At 43.5% G+C, this 25,427-nt stretch overlaps 1 protein-coding gene across 1 annotated transcript in view; it reads left to right on the forward strand.

Moving 5' to 3' along the window:
• Nucleotides 1–25,427, forward strand: part of actr8 (actin related protein 8) — a 31,585-nt gene that overhangs the window by 4,796 nt on the left and 1,362 nt on the right. The window contains exons 5-12 of the mRNA XM_079896184.1: nt 6,049–6,222; nt 6,319–6,412; nt 6,828–6,960; nt 8,684–8,837; nt 10,493–10,588; nt 10,833–10,973; nt 15,595–15,853; nt 24,087–24,250. Of these exons, the coding sequence (XP_079752310.1) occupies nt 6,049–6,222; nt 6,319–6,412; nt 6,828–6,960; nt 8,684–8,837; nt 10,493–10,588; nt 10,833–10,973; nt 15,595–15,853; nt 24,087–24,250 (1,215 nt within the window). The remainder of the gene's footprint in view (nt 1–6,048; nt 6,223–6,318; nt 6,413–6,827; nt 6,961–8,683; nt 8,838–10,492; nt 10,589–10,832; nt 10,974–15,594; nt 15,854–24,086; nt 24,251–25,427) is intronic.

Below are 25,427 nucleotides of genomic sequence, written 5' to 3' on the forward strand. Positions count from 1 at the left end.
TTTTTCATTAGTTTTTATTTTTATTTTGTTTTGACTTTTTGTTTTCAAATTCAGTTTAGTTTTAATTAGTTTTTAAAGTGGGTTTGCTAGTTTAGTTTAGTTTTTATTTTTTGAAAATGCTTAGTTTTCGTTTAGTTTTTATTAGTTTTAGTGTTAGTTTTAGTCTTTTTTTTTTTGTAATTTGGGCTATTTGTCAGGGGCAAGATTCAAAAAGACATAATGACATAACATTATTTAATATTTGAATCACAGCTTATATAGTGTTTTGACATCGACAACCACAACCAAAAAGTGCATTTTTCCTCAAACTTGCGACTAGTTAACTTTCTAAAGAAGGCGCAATCGCTTCTCGGGTCGACATTAACACACTGACAAAATTATATTCAGAATTTAAAATATTTTTATACCACTTTTTAATGTGTGATTGTGTAAAGGTGTTCACGAGATAGAGATACCAACCTTCCGCGAACTTGCTTTCAATGTCGAACGAACACAGACGCGGTGTGCACGCGGAGGGGAGGGGCTGTGTGTGTGTGTGTGTGTGTGTGTGTGTGTGTGTGTGTGTGTGTGTGTGTGCGCGCGCGCGCATGTGAGAGACACATGAGTGACAGAGACGGAGGGAGAGCAGGGAAAGGAAATGCAGCTGAACGAATACGCTGCGTGTTTTAAATAGCCTTTTTTCCCACCTAGTTTTCGTTTTTTCGTTCGTTTTCGTTAACGATTATAACCTTGGCTGTAAAAGGTTATTATATGGTACGATAGATATTTTAGGCTGTTTAAATTGGAAAATAAAGCTGAGATTCTGCGGCACCCCTAGCCAGTTGTCACGGCACCCACTTTGGGAACCACTGGACTAGAGTGCGCACGGCGCCGCATGCACACAGTGCTTCTACATGTGGGGATTGTTTACATCAGAGCGCGCACGTGTTTCACGCAGCTTATACGCAGTGTTTGTTTAAGCGGTTGATGGAAAATAAGCTAATGCGCGTTCTATAAATATAAATTCTGATCTATTATTTGTCACGGTATTTTGAAGTGCCCGCGATAACAATATCGTGCATATTCATTACCGCAATTTATCGCATTACCGAATACCGGCACATGTCTACTACAGTGAATGCATGCTGAAATTATTGTTGCGTGGCTACATAAAAGTTTAAGCATATGTGATGCATTGCTGCAATCGGTCTGACTGGCGCGTGAGAGAGACGAGGGTGCATGCTGTATGTGTGTGTGTGTGTGTGTGTGTGTGTGTGTGTGTGTGAAGGGGTTCTTTTTTTTAGGCTATACTCTCTTGCAATTTAACGTGAATACGTTTACTACTTAAAAACATAAAAGCTAAACCTCTAGTCAAACCGCATCACGACATCGCTACAAATACAGTATGGGATTAAAATCAGCGAACATCAATAGGCTTAGGCTACGTTACCTGGTTTCAGCGACGCTTGGTGAAACAGCAAACTTTAGACATTCTCTGCCGTTTATGGACATCTTTACTCTCCGTCTCCGCCATCGCGCCAACTAAATTCAAAATGTATCACGCGCTATGGTGTGCTTCCTGAACACTGAACAACGGTCCGTCCGTGTGAATCAGATCCCTGCGCGTATAGTGCGCGTCATAGGAATTTAACGAGGCTTCGAGGCAGAGTTTTTGCCTCGAGGAATTTTTGTAATGGAGTTAATCGAGTAACTCGATGAATCGTTTCAGCCCTAGTGCGTGTCGACTCAGAGTTCATCTGAAGTTCACGACATTAGTGAATATATACTCATGTGCGTTTGATCTGATATAACTGGAGTATAAGGGCAGAGAAGTGTCTTTAATATTGATTTAAACTGGGAGAGTGTACCAACTTATCTATAAAACATATTCCTTTTATCTATTCCATATTCCAGTCCTTTTGGACTGCCCAATCTTTAATGAGACGGCACTTTTTATCAGGACAAACTTTAAAGCTACAATATGTTTTTTTTTCCTCTTGCAATAACAAAGGCGTAGATTGATGACGTAGATTGATGACGCATAAGCGGAATGCTGGAACTTGTTGAACCCGGGCTTGATCTTCTCTCCTCAACCCACGAGAGGCTCAGGTGATCACTTCCAGTGCCATGGCCAGAACCCGCCGTAATACCTCTTTCCTATCGTTGCCATGCTGTGGTGTACCCAGCATTCATTAGGCACCGCTGTTTATCATGAAGACAGGCTTTACAAGGGCTGTGAACGCCTCTGGAGCGCTGAAGTCGTTGAGTGCTGTCCAAAGGAGACTGTGGGGAACTGAACCCAAGGCACTGGCAAGGGCTAGGAGCACAACATGAAGATCGCTTCCCTCGTTTCTGTCGGCACCCTGCGAATCCCGGGACTCCTGCACAGGTGTGGCCACATAACTAGGGCCCTATAAAATCCGTTTTATTTTTTCTCAAATTCCGTTTTATTTTTTCCCAAATTCCGTTTTTTCCATTTTAATTTTCGGGAATTCAGTTTCCGCCTATGGGGGCCCACGGGGGTCTGTAGCTGGCCTATGGGGGCCCACGGGGGCCTGTAGCTGGCCTATGGCGGGGGGGTCTGTAGCTGGCCTATGGCGGGGGGGGGCTGTAGCTGGCCTATGGCGGCCCACGGGGGTCTGTAGCTGGCCTATGGCGGCCCACGGGGGTCTGTAGCTGGCCTATGGCGGGGGGGTCTGTAGCTGGCCTATGGCGGGGGGGTCTGTAGCTGGCCTATGGCGGGGGGGGGGCTGTAGCTGGCCTATGGCGGCCCACGGAGGTCTGTAGCTGGCCTATGGCGGCCCACGGGGGCCTGTAGCTGGCCTATGGGGGCCCACGGGGGTCTGTAGCTGGCCTATGGCGGCCCACGGGGGTCTGTAGCTGGCCTATGGCGGCCCACGGGGGCCTGTAGCTGGCCTATGGCGGCCCACGGGGGTCTGTAGCTGGCCTATGGCGGCCCACGGGGGTCTGTAGCTGGCCTATGGCGGCCCACGGGGGCCTGTAGCTGGCCTATGGCGGCCCACGGGGGCCTGTAGCTGGCCTATGGCGGCCCACGGGGGTCTGTAGCTGGCCTATGGCGGCCCACGGGGGTCTGTAGCTGGCCTATGGCGGCCCACGGGGGTCTGTAGCTGGCCTATGGCGGCCCACGGGGGTCTGTAGCTGGCCTATGGCGGCCCACGGGGGTCTGTAGCTGGCCTATGGCGGCCCACGGGGGTCTGTAGCTGGCCTATGGCGGCCCACGGGGGCCTGTAGCTGGCCTATGGCGGGGGGGTCTGTAGGGGGGGTCTGTAGCTGGCCTATGGCGGGGGGGTCTGTAGCTGGCCTATGGCGGCCCACGGGGGTCTGTAGCTGGCCTATGGCGGCCCACGGGGGTCTGTAGCTGGCCTATGGCGGCCCACGGGGGTCTGTAGCTGGCCTATGGGGGCCCACGGGGGTCTGTAGCTGGCCTATGGCGGCCCACGGGGGTCTGTAGCTGGCCTATGGCGGCCCACGGGGGTCTGTAGCTGGCCTATGGCGGCCCACGGGGGTCTGTAGCTGGCCTATGGCGGCCCACGGGGGTCTGTAGCTGGCCTATGGCGGCCCACGGGGGCCTGTAGCTGGCCTATGGCGGGGGGGTCTGTAGCTGGCCTATGGCGGCCCACGGGGGTCTGTAGCTGGCTTATGGCGGCCCACGGGGGTCTGTAGCTGGCCTATGGCGGCCCACGGGGGTCTGTAGCTGGCCTATGGCGGCCCACGGGGGTCTGTAGCTGGCCCACGGCGGCCCACGGGGATCTGTAGCTGGCCTATGGCGGGGGGGTCTGTAGCTGGCCTATGGCGGCCCACAGGGGCCTGTAGCTGGCCTATGGCGGGGGGGTCTGTAGCTGGCCTATGGCGGCCCACGGGGGTCTGTAGCTGGCCTATGGCGGCCCACGGGGGTCTGTAGCTGGCCCACGGCGGCCCACGGGGATCTGTAGCTGGCCTATGGCGGGGGGGTCTGTAGCTGGCCTATGGCGGCCCACAGGGGCCTGTAGCTGGCCTATGGCGGGGGGGTCTGTAGCTGGCCTATGGCGGCCCACGGGGGTCTGTAGCTGGCCTATGGCGGGGGGGTCTGTAGCTGGCCTATGGCGGCCCACGGGGGTCTGTAGCTGGCCTATGGCGGCCCACGGGGGTCTGTAGCTGGCCTATGGCGGGGGGGTCTGTAGCTGGCTTATGGCGGCCCACGGGGGCCTGTAGCTGGCCTATGGCGGGGGGGTCTGTAGCTGGCCTATGGCGGCCCACAGGGGCCTGTAGCTGGCCTATGGCGGCCCACGGGGGTCTGTAGCTGGCCTATGGCGGGGGGGTCTGTAGCTGGCCTATGGCGGCCCACAGGGGCCTGTAGCTGGCCTATGGCGGCCCACGGGGGTCTGTAGCTGGCCTATGGCGGGGGGGTCTGTAGCTGGCTTATGGCGGCCCACGGGGGTCTGTAGCTGGCCCACAGCGGCCCACGGGGGTCTGTAGCTGGCCTATGGCGGCCCACGGGGGTCTGTAGCTGGCCTATGGCGGGGGGGTCTGTAGCTGGCCTATGGCGGCCCACGGGGGTCTGTAGCTGGCTTATGGCGGCCCACGGGGGCCTGTAGCTGGCCTATGGCGGCCCACGGGGGTCTGTAGCTGGCCTATGGCGGCCCACGGGGGTCTGTAGCTGGCCTATGGCGGCCCACGGGGGTCTGTAGCTGGCCTATGGCGGCCCACGGGGGTCTGTAGCTGGCCTATGGCGGCCCACGGGGGTCTGTAGCTGGCCTATGGCGGGGGGGTCTGTAGCTGGCCTATGGCGGCCCACGGGGGCCTGTAGCTGGCCTATGGCGGCCCACGGGGGTCTGTAGCTGGCCCACGGCGGCCCACGGGGATCTGTAGCTGGCCTATGGCGGCCCACGGGGGTCTGTAGCTGGCCTATGGCGGGGGGGTCTGTAGCTGGCCTATGGCGGCCCACAGGGGCCTGTAGCTGGCCTATGGCGGGGGGGTCTGTAGCTGGCCTATGGCGGGGGGGTCTGTAGCTGGCTTATGGCGGCCCACGGGGGTCTGTAGCTGGCCTATGGCGGCCCACGGGGGTCTGTAGCTGGCCCACGGCGGCCCACGGGGGTCTGTAGCTGGCCTATGGCGGCCCACGGGGGTCTGTAGCTGGCCTATGGCGGCCCACGGGGGTCTGTAGCTGGCCTATGGCGGGGGGGTCTGTAGCTGGCCTATGGCGGCCCACGGGGGTCTGTAGCTGGCCTATGGCGGGGGGGTCTGTAGCTGGCCTATGGCGGCCCACGGGGGTCTGTAGCTGGCCTATGGCGGGGGGGTCTGTAGCTGGCCTATGGCGGCCCACGGGGGTCTGTAGCTGGCCTATGGCGGCCCACGGGGGCCTGTAGCTGGCCTATGGCGGGGGGGTCTGTAGCTGGCCTATGGCGGCCCACAGGGGCCTGTAGCTGGCCTATGGCGGGGGGGGGGGCTGTAGCTGGCCTATGGCGGGGGGGTCTGTAGCTGGCCTATGGCGGGGGGGGCCTGTAGCTGGCCTATGGCGGGGGGGTCTGTAGCTGGCCTATGGCGGCCCACGGGGGTCTGTAGCTGGCTTATGGCGGGGGGGGGCTGTAGCTGGCCTATGGCGGGGGGGTCTGTAGCTGGCCTATGGCGGCCCACGGGGGTCTGTAGCTGGCCTATGGCGGGGGGGTCTGTAGCTGGCCTATGGCGGGGGGGGGCTGTAGCTGGCCTATGGCGGGGGGGTCTGTAGCTGGCCTATGGCGGCCCACGGGGCTCTGTCCCTCCGTCCTGCTGCTCTGTTCACAGCGGTCACTGGTTACGTCCAGAGATACAGTTACATTTTAGGACGAGATGGTAATATCGCTTGCTTTTATAGCACTTTTCTGAGATGAGTGGGAAACAGATGTGGAGGTACTCGGGATAGAGGGACTGAAACAGCGTTAATATGGCTTTTATTAGTTTTTTTTTTTATCCATGTATAAATATTGATCAATGCACATCAAATACATTAAATGAAAGCTCAACCATATTCTCTCTCTCTCTCTCTCTCTCTCTCTCTGCACACACCCCCCCCCCCCCCCCCCCCTCTCTCAGGCGTTGTATGTGAACCCCTCTGACTGCTACAGCCTCCACTGGCCCATCTGCAGGGGTCACCTGAACCTCCACAGTGGACCGGGCGGCTCGCTCACATCTGTGCTGACCGACCTCGAGAACATCTGGGCTCACACTCTTCAAAAGCTGCTGGAGATCCCTCTGAAGGACCTGAAGGTACAGCAGAACCTGATGGTGATGATGGTGATGATGATGGTGATGGTGATGGTGATGGTGATGATGATGATGATGATGATGGTGATGGTGTTTCAGTATTACAGGTGTATCCTCCTGATCCCAGACATCTACAACAGGCAGCACGTGAAGGAGGTGGTCAACATGCTGCTGGTAAAGATGGGCTTCTCAGGTACATGTCATGAACACCAGCAGCTCTTGCTGATCTGATCACAGAATGAAGCTCCGGCCTTGTCCGCACTAATACGCTTTCGTTTGAAAATGCATCTCTCTCTCTCTCCGTTTTGGCCTTCCGTCCACACTGAGACTAAATAATTGCTAAATAAAATGATCCTGTCAGAAGGATTGCTCGATAAATATCATTTATTTTCCCGTCTGTATCATCTCAGTGAGGTTTTACGCATGCGCTGTTAAAGGTGAATTTAGCGTTTTCAGGCGTTTCAGTGTGGATGAGAAACTTTTGGAGAGCGCTAGTGTGGACGGAGAGCGTTTTGAAAAGGAAACGCAAATTTCAAATGTGCCGGATGAATGTAGACGTGCCTCGGCTCTGCAGTCGCTGAGGTCCCCCTGATCGTGTGTGTGTGCAGCTGTAGTGGTGCACCAGGAGTCGGTGTGTGCCACCTTCGGCAGTGGGCTGAGCAGCGCGTGTGTGGTGGACGTGGGAGACCAGAAGACCAGTGTGTGTTGTGTAGAGGACGGCGTGTCCCACCGCAGCTCCAGGTCAGACACACTATACGCTTTATTAAACGCCATGTTCAGTTTACTTCATATAGAGCAGGGCTCCAGACTGCCACCACATGGCCACATTTTGCGACTATTTTTCTCTGACTATAGGTTGCTCTGGTGCGACCACAACGTTGCCTAGCATCAAATGGCAAACAAAATGAAAGCGGAACGAAACTGCGCTACTCATTTGTGCTTCTCGGACCGTTTATTAGTTCGGGCCAATAATAGACAGCTCCTCGCCTGTCACGGGCCGATCTCGATCACGCGACACCTGAAATAAATGACACACGCATTCGTGTGCTCAACGGGAGAAGTTGTCTCTTGGAAATTACTGAAATTTACGGAAGCCCTGAACCGCAACGTAAAAAAAAAAAAAAAATCTGTAAAAAAATAATTTATGTAAAAAAATAATAATAATAATGTAAAAAAAAAAAAAAAAAGCTATCATTTCGAGATTAAAGTCGAAATGTTTCGAGATTAGAGTCGAAATGTTTCGAGAATAAAGTCTTCCGTAGAAGTTGTGTGTGTGTGCTTGCCGTTATTTCACATTGCCGCACAGGCATTCATGCGTGTGCGTGCGTGTGTGTGTAAATACATGCGCTTGTGAAGTCGAACTGCCGTCTATAATAGACACTGTACGTTCTGGATACATTTTAAGTGCATCATTCTGTATCCAATCATTTGGCCGGATCCCGTGATTTCCTCAAATATAATAACCACTGGTGATTGAGGAAAGATTCCCTGAAATGATTGTAAAGCGCTTTTAAGTGTAGGCCTACAGTAGACATATGAAAGCACTATATAAATGCCTCATTCATGCATTCATTCATTCATTCATAAAGCTGGATATCTTGATCCAGTCTGACAGTATATTTTATAAAGCCCTATAGCCTAATGTCATGTTGGTAGACCTGTAGAATATCCCTTTGTTGAAAGCCCAGATAAAAGTAAAAAGCTATTATTTTGTGTAGATCTAGTTTACACACACACACACACACGCATGAATGCCTGTGCGGCAATGTGAAATAACGGCAAGCACACACACAACTTCTACGGAAGACTTTATTCTCGAAACATTTCGACTTTAATCTCGAAATGATAGCTTTTTTTTTTTTTTACATAATTGTTTTTTTTTTTTTTGAGATTTTTTTTTTTTTTTTTACGTTGCGGTTCAGGGCTTCCGTAGAAATTTCCACAATATCATATTTTTAATATGTTGAACAATTTTAGTTCATCCTTCAAAGATTGTCCCCATTTATAGAACTAAAAGTTTCAAGATGTTGGAAAACTCGTTTAAAAATAAAAAACGATTAAATTACCATTATAACCAGTAGGTGGCAGCAGAGGACACTTATTGGATATTTTCACCCCCAAATATCTATTTTTCCACTCGTTTTGCTTTTGAATTAATATTAAGACATTATGAATGATAATACTTAAAGTTAATTCTATCTACACCTCAAATTAAGCTCAGTGCTTTATTGTCCCAGTGCTACCAAACCCTTCCTGCAGAACTCCGTGTCTCCGGTGCTGCGGCCCTCGGATGCTAGTCTGGAGCCCGTGAGCTTTGAATAACACCGCACACTGTAATTTCATTTTTGTAATTTTTAGAGTATTGAAAGCAGCTGAATATGTGCTGTGTGAAGAGTGGTCTGGTGCTGATGTAACGCGGCCCAGAATCCTCTGGAGCTCCTGTGTCGTGTGTTCTCGTTCTCAGGCTGTGTCTGGCGTACGGTGGCTCGGATGTGACGCGGTGTTTCTTCTGGCTCATGCAGAGAGCGGGGTTTCCCTACAGAGAGTGTCAGCTCAGCAACAGACTGGACTGTGTGTTACTGCACCAGCTGAAGGAGTCCTTCTGCCATCTGGACCAGGTGACCCGCGGCACTCAGCTGAAGGAGTTATTCACTGTTGTTTTGGCGTCTCCTACAATAGATCCACATTCATCCATGATCAAAAACACTGTAATGTCCTCATGATCTCCACTGCAGCGTCAGCTCTTTCCTCTCAGTGTCTGAAACGCTTCCATCAAAGATTCAGTCTCTCTAAGCTCCGCCTCTCTGAGAGATGCTCTGCTGTGATTGGTCAGAAAGCAAACGCTCATTATCATATCTGAATCTCAGCTCTTGATCACAGTGATACGAACAGTGATGATGGCGTGGGTTTCACCGTATCAATCTCAGAAAACAGCGTCTTCTCGACATGAACAACACGAACCAAACTCTCCCAGTCTCAGATACACTACAGTGTTTGAGGGCGGAGCTAAGAAACGCTGCTCAGCCAATCAACACCAGAGGAGGGCATTATGCTAATTAGTTACAAACCTACAGGTTCAGCAGGAAGAGAGACTGAATTACTGACGACTCATTTCAGTTCAGAATCGATTCTTTCTTTTAGGAGACAAAAACTTTATTTTTCATGCTCTTTGATCTTTGCAAACCTTTAACATTCACAGACAGCTCTATTACACACTGCATGAGAGTAGGGCTGGACGGTATATCGCGTTTGTACGATATATCGATATATTTTTTAGAAACTATATGAAATGAGGCAATACCGTTTATATCGATGCAGTAGTTTGATACGAGCACATCTGAATCAGCGGAGGACGCAGTGTGAGCTGTGCAGTGAAAGTACAGCACAACCTATCCTAAACACGACACAAGCTTATATTAACATGTTAGATGAAGGGCTTCAAAACAGGTTTAAAGCAGCTTGTCTGATGCTCTGCCTGAGACTGTTGCTGACTGACATGTGTCTGAGATGTGGTGCTCTCCTCAGTGCTTTACACTTCACAGGGATATTCTCCATCTGTGAATGTCAGAGTCAAACATGTCCATTTCTCTGAGGAGAGGACGAGCTTCTGCGAGAGAACCTCCGCTAATGCTCAAGCTTCCGTGAACGAGCGCTAAACGGACGGAGCACAGCAGAAAAGTAGCGCAATAATTCTGACTAAATATACATATTGCTAAAATATTTGTTGTTGGAGACTATTAATGTGCCGTATGTGGAATCTTAAACCTACAAGTATATGTTTATGAACGTGACCATTATAATGGGCTAATCAAACGCAGGCTAATATAATTAGTTTGTGCTTTTGTTTTTATTTTCATTTTTAGTTTAGCCTTTAGTCAATTTAAAACAAAAGTATTATTTTTTGTTTTGATTTTAATCCTTTTTGCACATAATATATTGCATAGTCTACATTACATTCACTATACTTGTTTCCATATCCTTCAATATCAACATAGTTTGTAGGATATCATTGGGCAGGATGTGGAATAATAACATCTTTTTTAAAAATAAATGCAGATTTTCTTTATCCAAGTAGAAAAATGTAGAGATGTATATCGTATATCGCCATTTAACCAAAAAATACGGAGATTTTTTGGCCATATCGCCCAGCCCTACGTGAAAGGGAATATCCCAAAAAAACATAATAGGGGCACTTTAAAAGTGTTTATATGTGTGTGTTCAATATTTATATCAGCATGCTGTGTAATCTGATGTGTTATTGATTTTCCTGCAGGATATTTCTGGGCTGCAGGATCACGAGTTTCGCACTCGTTTCCCAGATTCCCCAGTGCTGCTGTATCAGCTACGCTTAGGAGACGAGAAGCTACAGGTAGAGATGATGTCTGAAGCCAAAGTCCGCTTGATTTCCATTGCTTCCAAGCAGCTTCACAGAAATAAACAGGAAAATAATAGAATCAATGATGTAAACGTTATCAAATATGAGACGCGTTCAGAAGGACAAGAGTCATGGTTCGGCTCGAGTCGGTCCAGTGTTGGTTCAGTTCCGGTCAGTAACAAAGCAGCGCACAACATGATTGCAAAAGTGATGTTTAACCAGTCGATCTGCTCTCTAGGCTCCCATGGCGCTGTTCTACCCGGCTGCGTTTGGCATTGTGGGTCAGAAGATGACATCACTGCTGCACCGCTCTCAAGGCGACTCCGAGGATCCGCACGACGAGCACTTCCTGCTGACCACACAGAGCAAACAAGACCAGGCAAGCGCACACCTGAGCATTGTGGACGCTGAGGGTCCTTGCACGTTTCGTGTTCGTCATCCGGTGGTCAGGTGGTCAAACACCTCTCGAACCGCTCGAGCCACGGATGCGGAAAAGCAGAAAACTGAACCCGATCCGAGTGTTTTCAGGCAGTGTGTAGGCGTGATTGGCACAACGTGAGGTTGTGTTTATTTCTTAATGTGCGAATATTTCACACTGTCTCGTGTGCGAGGACCTTTAACCTCGTGCCGAATGATTCCAGTTGATTTTGAGCTTTAAAGGGACAGTTCACCCAATATGAGAATCCGTTAATCACTCTGATGTCGTTCCAAACCCGTAGACTTTAGTTCATCACCGAAACAGTTTTGGGTGAACTATGCCTTGGCGCCACCCAGTGTTTAAAAGAACAATACTTCCACAACATATGGTTCCTCTGCGCTGTTCCTGCTGGTGAGAAAACATGCGATCAGTGTAGATGATCTGCTTATAAATGCCTGAAATGCATCAGTTTAGAGAGTCACATGTGTGGAACACGAAGGGATCCGTTCATTATACTGTGATCCAGTCGTGTCAGCCCGCGAGTTCATTCATGAGACGTCTCAGTTAGCGCTTCCTAACCAATCCGCTTTCCTGTGATTATTAACCCCTCACGCGGATCACACCGGTGTTTTCAGAACGCTCCGTTCGTCACTTCATGAACTGTTAGTTGGTTTCGCGCTTTGACTGGCTTTTAAGGGAGAACTCCGGTCAATTTTAACATTGAGCTCATTTTTTTGTACATTTGGAGTGCTGTCAGTACAGAGAACAACGACAGAAATCTGTGTTGCCTACACCGTGTTATCCTCTTTTTAAAATTTGCACCCTGTTGACTTCAATGGGGCAAGTTTTAAACCTGCTTTTAGCCTCTTAACATCCTTGATGTGTCATTACAAGTGCACAGGTCATGTGAGTGATTCCTTTAGAGAATATTTTACAATTACAATATTTTAAAGTCAATTGATTTCACCTACCAATCATATGAAAGGAACGCAGCTCTTACTAACGTTACAAGCCTATCAGAAGCAGAGCAGGGCGGGGCCTGGCAACACAGTGTCAGAGAATGTCTAATATGGCTCTGACAGTGTGATTGAGATTTATACGTCACGTTAGCGTTGTCGGGCAAAGGAGCGCTAGTTCATGAAGCTTGGGGATGATGTCCTACCCACGGGCGTAATTTCCTATGGGCACACTTTCCAAAATCCCGTTGTCCCCCCCACCCCCACTCAAATTCGTTTGTTATGATGTTTAACCGCACGCCGTCATTGCCACGGAGGAGCAGGACCGAGCCTAGGGCTGCACGATTCTTGCTAAAATGTGAATCACGATTTTTCTCCATGGGAATTGAGATCACGATTCTCTTACACGATTCTCATTTTTTCAACCAAAATGTATTGCACTTAAGTACAAAACAACAACAACAACAACAACAACAACAAAAAAACATAGGACATTCAGTATAATAAAGTGCAGGAGTAACACAAAATTGTCTCTTTTCTTTATTTTAGACCCCTTAAAGTGAATAATTTTAAAGCTTTATGTTGTTGAACATAAGAGAACATTAACATATACAATAATAAATAAAAATAACTAAATAGAACCTGTGATTTTTGCTCCATTTGGCACAGAATGTACATAGTACTTACATCTACTGTGTTTACGGGAATACGCGACTTGGCATTTTGAAATATTTCTGTGTTTATTTGGCCGTTTAGGCGCACAACCGGAGACAAAGACTGCTTGTCCGTGTTGCGCTCGGAGCGCGCACAGCTTCCTGTCAGTATAATTCAGTTCTCTTTCGCGACTTATCGCGCTTTTTATATTTAATTTCAATATAATGCACATCCTGCTCTTTTCTTTCTCATTCATTCACGTTTTGTTTTTAATAACTTTAAACAGAATCATCAACTGAAATCTGCGCGGATTATCAAAAATACGACACATTTATAGGACATAAAAGAGTCTCTGCGGCAAAAGTGAAAGTAAAAGCACAGCAAAGCACGCGTTTCAATAAGGATATATTAAAGTTTATATAGCCTACTTTTACATTTTCGCTGCTGTTCTAAAATGGTTTTCGCCATTACTTTAAACAAGCTGCAGCTGCTTGAATCCAGTGCAGGAGCTGTAGGTTACCATTTACCACAGAAACGTAAGCGGTTAGTTGATTGCTGTGGTGACTCGTGACACTCGCGAACAGCACTGAACACGCACTTTTGCCGGTAGGCCTACAACTTGAATATTATTATTATTATCATACACTCTTCATTAACTTCGGTAGGCTGTACAACAAGGGAATTGTAATTGGCTGCTTTTTCTGCAGAGAGCCGATCTTTGTTGATGTGTCTTAATTTATTTTTTTAGTTTGTTGGTAAAGGGTGAGAGAGCTTGCGAGCCACATGATTTTTGTCAAAGAGCCAGGTATGGCTCGCGAGCCATAGGTTCCGTTCCCAACCACTAGTGTACACGAATCGTCGGTCAGCCATCACAACCCTATTTTGTTATTGTGTGAGTGTGACCAATAATAACGCGTGAATGCAGCATGATCTGAATGCAGGCCATACCCGGAAGTGAATCGCCATCATTAAGAAATGAGATCGCATCTATGTCTGAATCGAGATCGTGATTTTTTTTTCGATTAATCGTGCAGCCCTAACCGAGCCTGTGTAAAGTAGCTCACTGAATGTTCTGCGATGAAACGCCAGAAACAACAACAGGTAACGTTATGTGACTTTAATGTCATCATGGATGAAAAGAAAGAAAGGAGAGGTGTGAGTTGGTTCAGTAAATTAGCTCAGGTCAGGATAATCATATTTTCTGTCTACACCTGTTGATAACTGAGCTAACGTTAACATACACTGCTGCTTGGTAACTTCAGACTTGGCTAAATATTTAATTTTAATATTTAATTAAATATTCTGTGTAGCTTACAAAAAAAAATTCTGTGTAGGCCTACCATGAAAACGAGTCCACTTTAAACCGCAGCATTTTCTGTCAGAAATGTACAACAAGTAGCCTAACGTTAGTGCTGTCAACGTAAACGCATGCGATTAATTTTTGTCCAGCTTTAACGTGTTAAAATATTTATCGCAGCGTCCGTTCTTTCTGTCATCCTTTGGATTATATGATCATGCTCTCCTTCACGCAAATGTTTTAAACTATCAATGCGCGAGAAGACAAAAGAGAACGCGCTGTCAGTGAATGAATGTCCTCCTGAAACACACACACACACACACACAGAAAGACGCGCGCCACTATCGCAGTCGACAGCGCGCCATCGAGTTCTCTTTCGCGCTTGAACGAACCATAACACACACATTTATGCCAAAATGTCAGTTTTGTCGAGTATCTTCACAAGAACAGTCAAAATGAGTTAAATACAATCTTAAATGGAAGTAAAGAGTAGAGAATGAGATCCTGTCAGCAGCGGCGGGTATTAAAGTGACAGCAATTCTCTCTGTTAGTAAAGTTAACCAAAGAACAATGGGAACAGAGAAAATTACTAACTACTCAACGCTTAAGGATTAATCTATTTTTCATTTATAATTTATGCAGTGCGGACTGTTTTATAAACGTATTCAATTTCTATATAATTCACATCGGTTAGACAGGTAAGGTACAGGTAAATGACATTTATTATGGGTTTAAGTGAGGATTGTTTTAAGTTTACTTAAATTAAAAGTTGTTATATTTTTTAAGCCTAATAAATGTTTAAAATTTTGAAAAAAAAAATGTTCATCGAGACATCAGTAGCTATATCAGTGATACTGGTCTTCATTCATAAAAATATGCCATTAACATGCTTGAAAATAAATGGTGCCAATGAAGCCCAAGCCCCCCCGCCCCCCAAAAAAATTTCAGGCTCAGGATTTTTTTTCACTTTAACCCCTGAGTTATTTAATTATGCCACTTGCGTAACTTGAACTTTAATTATTGAACTTGCCGCTGAAACTGCTCTCTCCGCGGAAGCTTCGCGTTTAAAGAGCGAATAAAATATTTCACGAAAAATTGTGTGTTTAATTATTTACTTATGTGGAAAGTATTTATGTGATAAGCGGGATAATGAACATCCAGCCGGTTGTTATCTCAGAATAAACCCCTTCAAGTGTGTGTGTGTGTGTGTGTGTGTGTGTTATCTCAGAATAAACCCCTTCAGGTGTGTGTGTGTGTGTGTGTGTGTGTGTGTGTGTGTGTGAGATCTCAGAATAAACCCCCTTCAGTTTTGTGTGTGTGTGTTATCTTAGAATAACCCCCTTCAGGTGTGTGTTTGTGTGTGAGAGAGAGAGTGAGTGTGTGAGATCTCAGAATAAACCCCTTCAGGAGTGTGTGTGTGTGTGTGTGTGTGTGTGTGTGTGTGTGTGTGTGTGTGTGTGTGTGTGTGTGTGTGTGTGTGTGTGTGTGTGTGTGTGTGTGTGTGTGTGTGTGTGTGTGTGTGTGTGTGTGTGTGTGTGTGTGTGTGTGTGAGATGAAGACCTGATCCTGATCACTCTGTCGGGTTTATTCTGAGATAACAACCGGCTGGATGTACATTATCACTTACATAACACACTCAAACCAGACGACGAATGACGGTGTGTGTGTCTCTCAGTCTTCCAGAGCTACAGCCGAGCGCAGATCGTTCCCAAAGCCCAGCGGGTTGGAGGGGGAGTCCAGCATGAGCGATCCGTTGGAGAAGGGGAATCTGGCTCAGGATCTGGAGCTCAGCCACGCTCAAGCCGAGGGCCTGGTCCCCGGAGCCGAAGCGGAGGAGTCCTCAGCGCTGGTGTCCAGGAGCGCGGCCATCACTCAGTTCGAGGGAAAAGCCCTCGGCATGGATAAGGCCATCTTACACAGCATCGACTCCTGCGGTGAGCACTCACTCCATCATAAAAATGCATCTATCCATCATAAAAGTGCATCTATTCATTCTAAAAGTGCTTCTATCCATCATAAAAGTGCATCTATCCATCATAAAAGTGCATCTATCCATCATAAAAGTGCATCTATCCATCATAAAAGTGCATCTATTCATTATAAAAGTGCATCTATTCATTCTAAAAGTGCTTCTATCCATCATAAAAGTGCATCTATTCATTATAAAAGTGGATCTATCCATCATAAAAGTGCATCTATCCATCATAAAAGTGCATCTATCCATCATAAAAGTGCATCTATCCATCATAAAAGTGCATCTATCCATCATAAAAGTGCATCTATCCATCATAAAAGTGCATCTATCCATCATAAAAGTGCATCTATCCATCATAAAAGTGCATCTATTCATTATAAAAGTGCATCTATTCATTCTAAAAGTGCATCTGTCCATCATAAAAGTGCATCTATCCATCATAAAAGTGCATCTATTCATTATAAAAGTGCATCTATTCATTCTAAAAGTGCATCTGTCCATCATAAAAGTGCATCTATCCATCATAAAAGTGCATCTATCCATCATAAAAGTGCATCTATTCATTATAAAAGTGCATCTATTCATTCTAAAAGTGCTTCTATCCATCATAAAAGTGCCTATTCATTATAAAAGTGGATCTATCCATCATAAAAGTGCATCTATCCATCATAAAAGTGCATCTATCCATCATAAAAGTGCATCTATCCATCATAAAAGTGCATCTATTCATCATAAAAGTGCATCTATCCATCATAAAAGTGCATCTATCCATCATAAAAGTGCATCTATCCATCATAAAAGTGCATCTATCCATCATAAAAGTGCATCTATTCATTATAAAAGTGCATCTATTCATTCTAAAAGTGCATCTGTCCATCATAAAAGTGCATCTATCCATCATAAAAGTGCATCTATCCATCATAAAAGTGCATCTATCCATCATAAAAGTGCATCTATTCATTATAAAAGTGCATCTATTCATTCTAAAAGTGCATCTGTCCATCATAAAAGTGCATCTATCCATCATAAAAATGCATCTATCCATCATAAAAGTGCATCTATTCATTCTAAAAGTGCTTCTATCCATCATAAAAGTGCATCTATCCATCATAAAAGTGCATCTATTCATTATAAAAGTGCATCTATTCATTCTAAAAGTGCTTCTATCCATCATAAAAGTGCATCTATTCATTATAAAAGTGGATCTATCCATCATAAAAGTGCATCTATCCATCATAAAAGTGCATCTATCCATCATAAAAGTGCATCTATCCATCATAAAAGTGAATCTATTCATTATAAAAGTGCATCTATTCATTCTAAAAGTGCTTCTATCCATCATAAAAGTGCATCTATTCATTATAAAAGTGGATCTATCCATCATAAAAGTGCATCTATCCATCATAAAAGTGCATCTATCCATCATAAAAGTGCATCTATCCATCATAAAAGTGCATCTATTCATCATAAAAGTGCATCTATCCATCATAAAAGTGCATCTATCCATCATAAAAGTGCATCTATCCATCATAAAAGTGCATCTATCCATCATAAAAGTGCATCTATTCATTATAAAAGTGCATCTATTCATTCTAAAAGTGCATCTGTCCATCATAAAAGTGCATCTATCCATTATAAAAGTGCTTCTATCCATCATAAAAGTGCATCTATTCATTATAAAAGTGGATCTATTCATTATAAAAGTGCATCTGTCCATCATAAAAGTGCATCTATTCATTATAAAAGTGCATCTGTCCATGATAAAAGTGCATCTATCCATCATAAAAGTGCATCTATCCATCATAAAAGTGCATCTGTCCATCATAAAAGTGCATCTATTCATTATAAAAGTGCATCTATTCATTCTAAAAGTGCTTCTATCCATCATAAAAGTGCATCTATTCATTATAAAAGTGGATCTATCCATCATAAAAGTGCATCTATCCATCATAAAAGTGCATCTATCCATCATAAAAGTGCATCTATCCATCATAAAAGTGCATCTATTCATTATAAAAGTGCATCTGTCCATCATAAAAGTGCATCTATTCATTCTAAAAGTGCTTCTATCCATCATAAAAGTGCATCTATTCATTATAAAAGTGCATCTGTCCATCATAAAAGTGCATCTATTCATTATAAAAGTGCATCTGTCCATGATAAAAGTGCATCTATTCATTATAAAAGTGCATCTATCCATCATAAAAGTGCATCTATCCATCATAAAAGTGCATCTGTCCATCATAAAAGTGCATCTATCCATCATAAAAGTGCATCTGTCCATCATAAAAGTGCATCTGTCCATCATAAAAGTGCATCTATTCATTCTAAAAGTGCTTCTATCCATCATAAAAGTGCATCTATTCATTATAAAAGTGGATCTATTCATTATAAAAGTGCATCTGTCCATCATAAAAGTGCATCTATTCATTATAAAAGTGCATCTGTCCATGATAAAAGTGCATCTATTCATGATAAAAGTGCATCTATTCATTATAAAAGTGCATCTGTCCATGATAAAAGTGCATCTGTCCATCATAAAAGTGCATCTATCATCATAAAAGTGCATCTATCCATCATAAAAGTGCATCTATTCATTATAAAAGTGCATCTGTCCATGATAAAAGTGCATCTATTCATGATAAAAGTGCATCTATTCATTATAAAAGTGCATCTGTCCATGATAAAAGTGCATCTGTCCATGATAAAAGTGCATCTGTCCATCATAAAAGTGCATCTGTCCATCATAAAAGTGCATCTATCCATCATAAAAGTGCATCTATCCATCATAAAAGTGCATCTGTCCATCATAAAAGTGCATCTATCCATCATAAAAGTGCATCTGTCCATCATAAAAGTGCATCTGTCCATCATAAAAGTGCATCTATTCATTCTAAAAGTGCTTCTATCCATCATAAAAGTGCATCTATTCATTATAAAAGTGGATCTATTCATTATAAAAGTGCATCTGTCCATCATAAAAGTGCATCTATTCATTATAAAAGTGCATCTGTCCATGATAAAAGTGCATCTATTCATGATAAAAGTGCATCTATTCATTATAAAAGTGCATCTGTCCATGATAAAAGTGCATCTGTCCATCATAAAAGTGCATCTATCATCATAAAAGTGCATCTATCCATCATAAAAGTGCATCTGTCCATCATAAAAGTGCATCTATCCATGATAAAAGTGCATCTGTCCATCATAAAAGTGCATCTATCCATGATAAAAGTGCATCTATCCATCATAAAAGTGCATCTATTCATTATAAAAGTGCATCTATCCATGATAAAAGTGCATCTGTCCATCATAAAAGTGCATCTATCATCATAAAAGTGCATCTATCCATCATAAAAGTGCATCTGTCCATCATAAAAGTGCATCTATCCATGATAAAAGTGCATCTGTCCATCATAAAAGTGCATCTATCCATGATAAAAGTGCATCTATCCATCATAAAAGTGCATCTGTCCATCATAAAAGTGCATCTATCCATCATAAAAGTGCATCTGTCCATCATAAAAGTGCATCTATCCAGCGCTCGCAAAATCGCCTGCCCGACGTCCCGGGGCGTTGTGTTTTCCAGTCGGGCTACCAAAATGCATAACCGGCCTGCCCGACGGGCTATCTGAAAGTGTTCGCTTCAGTCTTGTTATAATCAGATTCAGCGCGTTATTTATCTTCAATCCGCAGCGGCGCGCACGTCAGAAAGAGAGAGAACAGGGTGTGCGTGTGTTCATCTGAGTCTCATTGGTCTGTCACTCATTGGTCGGCGGTGCTCGTCAATGTCAGAATATTTGAGATGACCAATCAAATCAAAGTAGGCGGGCTTTATGTTCACAAGAAGCTGGTGAGCGCAAATTTGAGCAGAGCGACTCGCTTCAGTTTACGGTCAAGTGCGAGATAAGATGTAAGTAGCTAAACTAAACATTTCATATTTAACAGCTTTTTTAGGTCATAAATGTGAAACAAATGACAAAAATAATCAGGCAAATGAATATACTTTTGTCTAATTTCGCCATTTTGAACTGAAAATAGGCCTGTAATGTGACTAATAATTAGTTTACTGTCATTGTGAGGGGACATTAGCATTAACAAAGCCATTTTCATCATAGGCACAAGAATAATAATGAATGTGTACATGTTGAGAATTAATATACAATTTGTAGCCTTCAGTAAATTAAAAAAGTTCAGCTTTAGGTGGGGAAGAACCAGGGCTGCGTTTCCCAAAAGCATCGTAAGCCTAAGTTGATCGTAAAAACGATCGTACGACTGATCTTAATATTACGGTCTGTTTCCCAAAAGCATCGTAGCTTAAGTAGCACTTGAAAATCTTCGTAGATCTACGAGTGCTCTGGAGTAATCGTACATCCTCAAGTTCATCGTAAGAAGACAGATTTATGAGGACACCTGCAGGACAACCGGCAGATTACACCTTTAACTTTATTCAAATGTATGTGATTATAATATAAGGTTTTGATTGTACTTTATTGTACACTTTATTACTCTTTTTTGTTGTTGGTTAAATTAATGTATAAATTAAATAATTAAAAAGGTCAGAAAACAAAACAAAAAAATTGAAATAATGTAATTTAATAATTTTAATCAAAATGAAATGAATGAACAAAAAATAAATAAAACAAATCCTTTAAATCTGTTAAAAATTACATCTTTTTTTTTTACGTTTTTTTTTTCAGCCATTTTGTCAGTGCCTCCACCTGTAGGTGCTTTATATAGACTTGTCTTGATTGCTAATCCATAACAGATGACAATTATTAGATTAAACGTTCAGAATACGATTCCATATAAGGTTATGTTTCAGAACTTCGCGAATGGACAGCGACTCTTAAGTAGCACGTAGAGCGCATTCTCGCGCGTTCATGTTAAGTGCATTTTTGGGAAACGCTCGTGGAATTGCTGCGATCTTGCACGTAGAAAGCGCTCTTAAGAGCTAAGATACATCGTTATCGGGAAACCCGGCCCAGGGCAAGATGAGGAGACTGAGAGAAAAAGAAAGTGATGGATAAGAAGTGAGAGCAGGTATCATCTACTGCCCGCTGACATGGTTTTAAAGCTATTTCTTATCCTTTTTGGGCCTTCAAACATCTTGAAATGGACATATCAGAGAAATAAAAAATTTGAACCCCCTAATAACTTTAAATGTAGGACCTCTTTGATTATAAAGCCCTGTCTACGGCCCTGTATTAAGAATAAGATCAATAATGAATGTGTACATATTGTGAATGAATTTAATAAACTTAGTTAGGCTACCTAGCTTTCCTAGTAGCTTTCAGTAAATTAACGTTTCTGAGAAAATGATTCATAAATCAACCTGTCAGTTGACCCTTTGTTAACTTTCTTCACTGACAGACAAAAATGAAAAGCCTATATCAGTCAAAGCTCAGCTTTAGGAGGGGAAGAGACAGAGCAAGAGAAAAACAAAGAGAATAGGAGTGTGATGCGAAAAATAAGGAGAGAAAAATAATCAGCTGCCCACTTACATGGTTTTAAAGCTATTGTTATCCAATTTTTTTTGCCCTTCAAAACATCTTAAAATGCACATATGTAGATCAGAGGAATCTAAATTTTCTCGGGGCATCTGTCCATCATAAAAGTGCATCTGTCCATCATAAAAGTGCATCTATCCATCATAAAAGTGCATCTATCCATCATAAAAGTGCATCTATCCATCATAAAAGTGCATCTGTCCATCATAAAAGTGCATCTATTCATCATAAAAGTGCATCTGTCCATCATAAAAGTGCATCTATCCATCATAAGTGCATCGGTCCATCATAAAAGTGCATCTGTCCATCATAAAAGTGCATCTGTCCATCATAAAAGTGCATCTGTCCATCATAAAAGTGCATCTATCCATCATAAAAGTGCATCTGTCCATCATAAAAGTGCATCTGTCCATCATAAAAGTGCATCTGTCCATCATAAAAGTGCATCTATCCATCATAAAAGTGCATCTGTCCATCATAAAAGTGCATCTATCCATCATAAAAGTGCATCTGTCCATCATAAAAGTGCATCTGTCCATCATAAAAGTGCATCTGTCCATCATAAAAGTGCATCTGTCCATCATAAAAGTGCATCTATCCATCATAAAAGTGCATCTATCCATGATAAAAGTGCATCTGTCCATCATAAAAGTGCATCTATCCATCATAAAAGTGCATCTGTCCATCATAAAAGTGCATCTGTCCATCATAAAAGTGCATCTATTCATTCTAAAAGTGCATCTGTCCATCATAAAAGTGCATCTGTCCATCATAAAAGTGCATCTGTCCATCATAAAAGTGCATCTGTCCATCATAAAAGTGCATCTGTCCATCATAAAAGTGCATCTGTCCATCATAAAAGTGCATCTATCCATCATAAAAGTGCATCTATCCATGATAAAAGTGCATCTGTCCATCATAAAAGTGCATCTATCCATCATAAAAGTGCATCTATCCATCATAAAAGTGCATCTGTCCATCATAAAAGTGCATCTGTCCATCATAAAAGTGCATCTGTCCATCATAAAAGTGCATCTATCCATCATAAAAGTGCATCTGTCCATCATAAAAGTGCTTCTATCCATCATAAAAGTGCATCTGTCCATCATAAAAGTGCATCTGTCCATCATAAAAGTGCATCTGTCCATCATAAAAGTGCATCTGTCCATCATAAAAGTGCATCTGTCCATCATAAAAGTGCATCTGTCCATCATAAAAGTGCATCTGTCCATCATAAAAGTGCATCTATCCATGATAAAAGTGCATCTGTCCATCATAAAAGTGCATCTATCCATCATAAAAGTGCATCTATCCATCATAAAAGTGCATCTGTCCATCATAAAAGTGCATCTGTCCATCATAAAAGTGCATCTGTCCATCATAAAAGTGCATCTATCCATCATAAAAGTGCATCTGTCCATCATAAAAGTGCTTCTATCCATCATAAAAGTGCATCTGTCCATCATAAAAGTGCATCTGTCCATCATAAAAGTGCATCTGTCCATCATAAAAGTGCATCTGTCCATCATAAAAGTGCATCTATTCATGATAAATGAACTCCACACTGCTCCGGGGGGTTAATAAAGGCCTTCTGAAGCGAAGCGATTGTGTTCATGTAAGAAAAATATCCATATTTTACACTTTACAAAGTAAAATTCTAGCTTCCGGCCAAACAAACACACAGGGCCCTATTTTAACGATCTGAAAGGCAAGTAACTCTGTGGGCGGATCTCGGCGCTGTTGCTGTTATACCGGCGGGATAAATGACTCTCCGACGCAAATCTAAAATGTGTTGGTCTGAAGTCGCTTCATTACTCATAGGTGTGGTTTGGGCGTAACGTGAAATAAACCAATCAGAGCGTCATCTCACATTCCCTTTAAGAGTAGGAGCGCTTGTTCCATGGCGGATTGCTATTATAACGGCGGATTTGCCAGGAGCGGTTCACAGCCGAGGAGACCGACGTTCTCGTCAGGGCCGTAAAACACAGAGAGTGACATTGGGGATGGAGAAACACACCCAGATTAGCTTCGGTTAAACAGGCGTATGATAATGTGGGTAAATGTGTAAGCTAGATTTATGCCTATTCTTCACATCTTCATGGACACAACAATGATTTCCCTCGTGTGGAATATTGTTCCTTGTAATAATGGATGGTTTGTAAAAATGGGAACTGCTGCGTCTGTGTAGATGAGATAAGCAAAGTGTGTGTGTGTGTGTGTTGTGCACATGCTACATTATGGCCAAGCATGCGCCCTTAAAACAGCATCTGAACGCGCCGCTGACTTTAGACGAGGTTTCTCCTGGTCAGTGGAGGAATTGTTTTCTGAAACTGCAAAATAGCACCAGGGAACGTTTGTGCCGGATCACGCCTCCTCTTTTCCCTGAACCGCCCCCGGGAGCACAAGTGTATTCCCTAATTTACCGGCGTGCGTCTGTGGAGGGAAGAGTCCGCTGTGCGCGGGAGAGAAACAGGAATGACACATGCGTCGTGTACAGAGTCAGTTGCGCTGGGTGTGAGAGAGGGCCCACAGTCTACTTGTCTATGAAGCACAAGCACTTTTATGATGAATAGATGCACTTTTATCATGGATATCATTCCATCTATAAATGGAATTATCCGTTTTCAAACACACCTTATATTGTTGTGTTTTATATTGTGTGTGTGTGTGTGTGTTGTTCAGGCTCGGACGAGACGAAGCGTAAGATGTACAGCTGTGTTCTGGTGGTGGGCGGCGGGCTGATGTTTCCCGGAGCGCAGGAGTTTCTGCAGCAGCGAATCCTCAACAAGATGCCGCCATCCTTCCGCTGTCTGGTGGAGAACGTGGAGGTCATCACACGGCCCAAGGTGTGTGTGTGTGTGTGTGTGTGTGTGACTGTGGCTAAACTTCACGATTTGTTCACAATATAAAATTCACAATATTAAATAATTGAATCAGAGATGTCAGATTTTCTCTTGCAAAAAGTGCTTAATAAACAGCAAGAGAGAAAGAGGGTAAAGAGCCCAGCTAAAGCAAACACTGATCACCATAATGGCGACCCCAAACGTTATTATTTTCAATAAGACAACATCTAAACCTCTGTTAATTCTCAATACGAACTTTAGTATGAAAGAAAGTCAAACTGGGATTGTAATAAGTGAAGATGCTGAGATCCTGACGGATCTGTTAGTGTTTAATGATCTGTTGCTGCAAGTCATGTGACCGTTTTCTTTACAGTGTGAGCAATAATGCCAACTGTCCCTTTGCACCATCTAGTGGCGATATCACAAACTACTATCTCCATTTATTTTTGTAATTTTACATGCGTATGTAATTTAAGAAAACAGAAAAAATAATGTATTATTTCAGTATAAAAACTGAGAATTACTGTAATTAGTGTTAATGGCATAATACTTAAAATAACAGTCAAGTTTTTAATTTTACAGATATTAACAGTTTTGAGTACAATTTTACAAAATGATTATTTTTAGTGTGCAGAACACAACACTGATGATCTGCACTACGAGACATTAGAGTCAGTCCCAACTAACAGCGGAAGAACAGCTTTATTTATTACAGAAATTCAAACAGTGATCAGGAGATTTTCCCTCACTGTGATTGGCTGGATTAGCAAGAGGATGATGATATCATACAGTGAGTGTGACTGTTGGAGACTGGCTCAGATCATACACAAATACTACATGTACTTTAGAGGGTAGAAGAAGAATAAAAACAACACTGAGAAAAATGACTTGTAGGATTTACTTGATGAAACACATTTTAAATAAAGTACAACCAAGTACAACCTACTTACTATTGAACTTTACATTCATTTGACATTTAATTGACACTTAACATTTAATTGAAGTACTTAAGTAAATATTACTTGATAATGTTTAATTTCACATTTAGAATTAAGTAACATCTACTTAAGTCACGTAAATTTAACAAAATTAATTTTTTACTCAAACACTATATCACTAAATTAAACCACACTTTTAAGGTGTATGCTTTACTTAGTACATCATAAAATAGATATTGTGT

Source organism: Squalius cephalus (genome assembly GCF_949319135.1).
Source record: "Squalius cephalus genome assembly, chromosome: 16".
Taxonomy (NCBI): Eukaryota; Metazoa; Chordata; class Actinopteri; order Cypriniformes; family Leuciscidae; genus Squalius; species Squalius cephalus.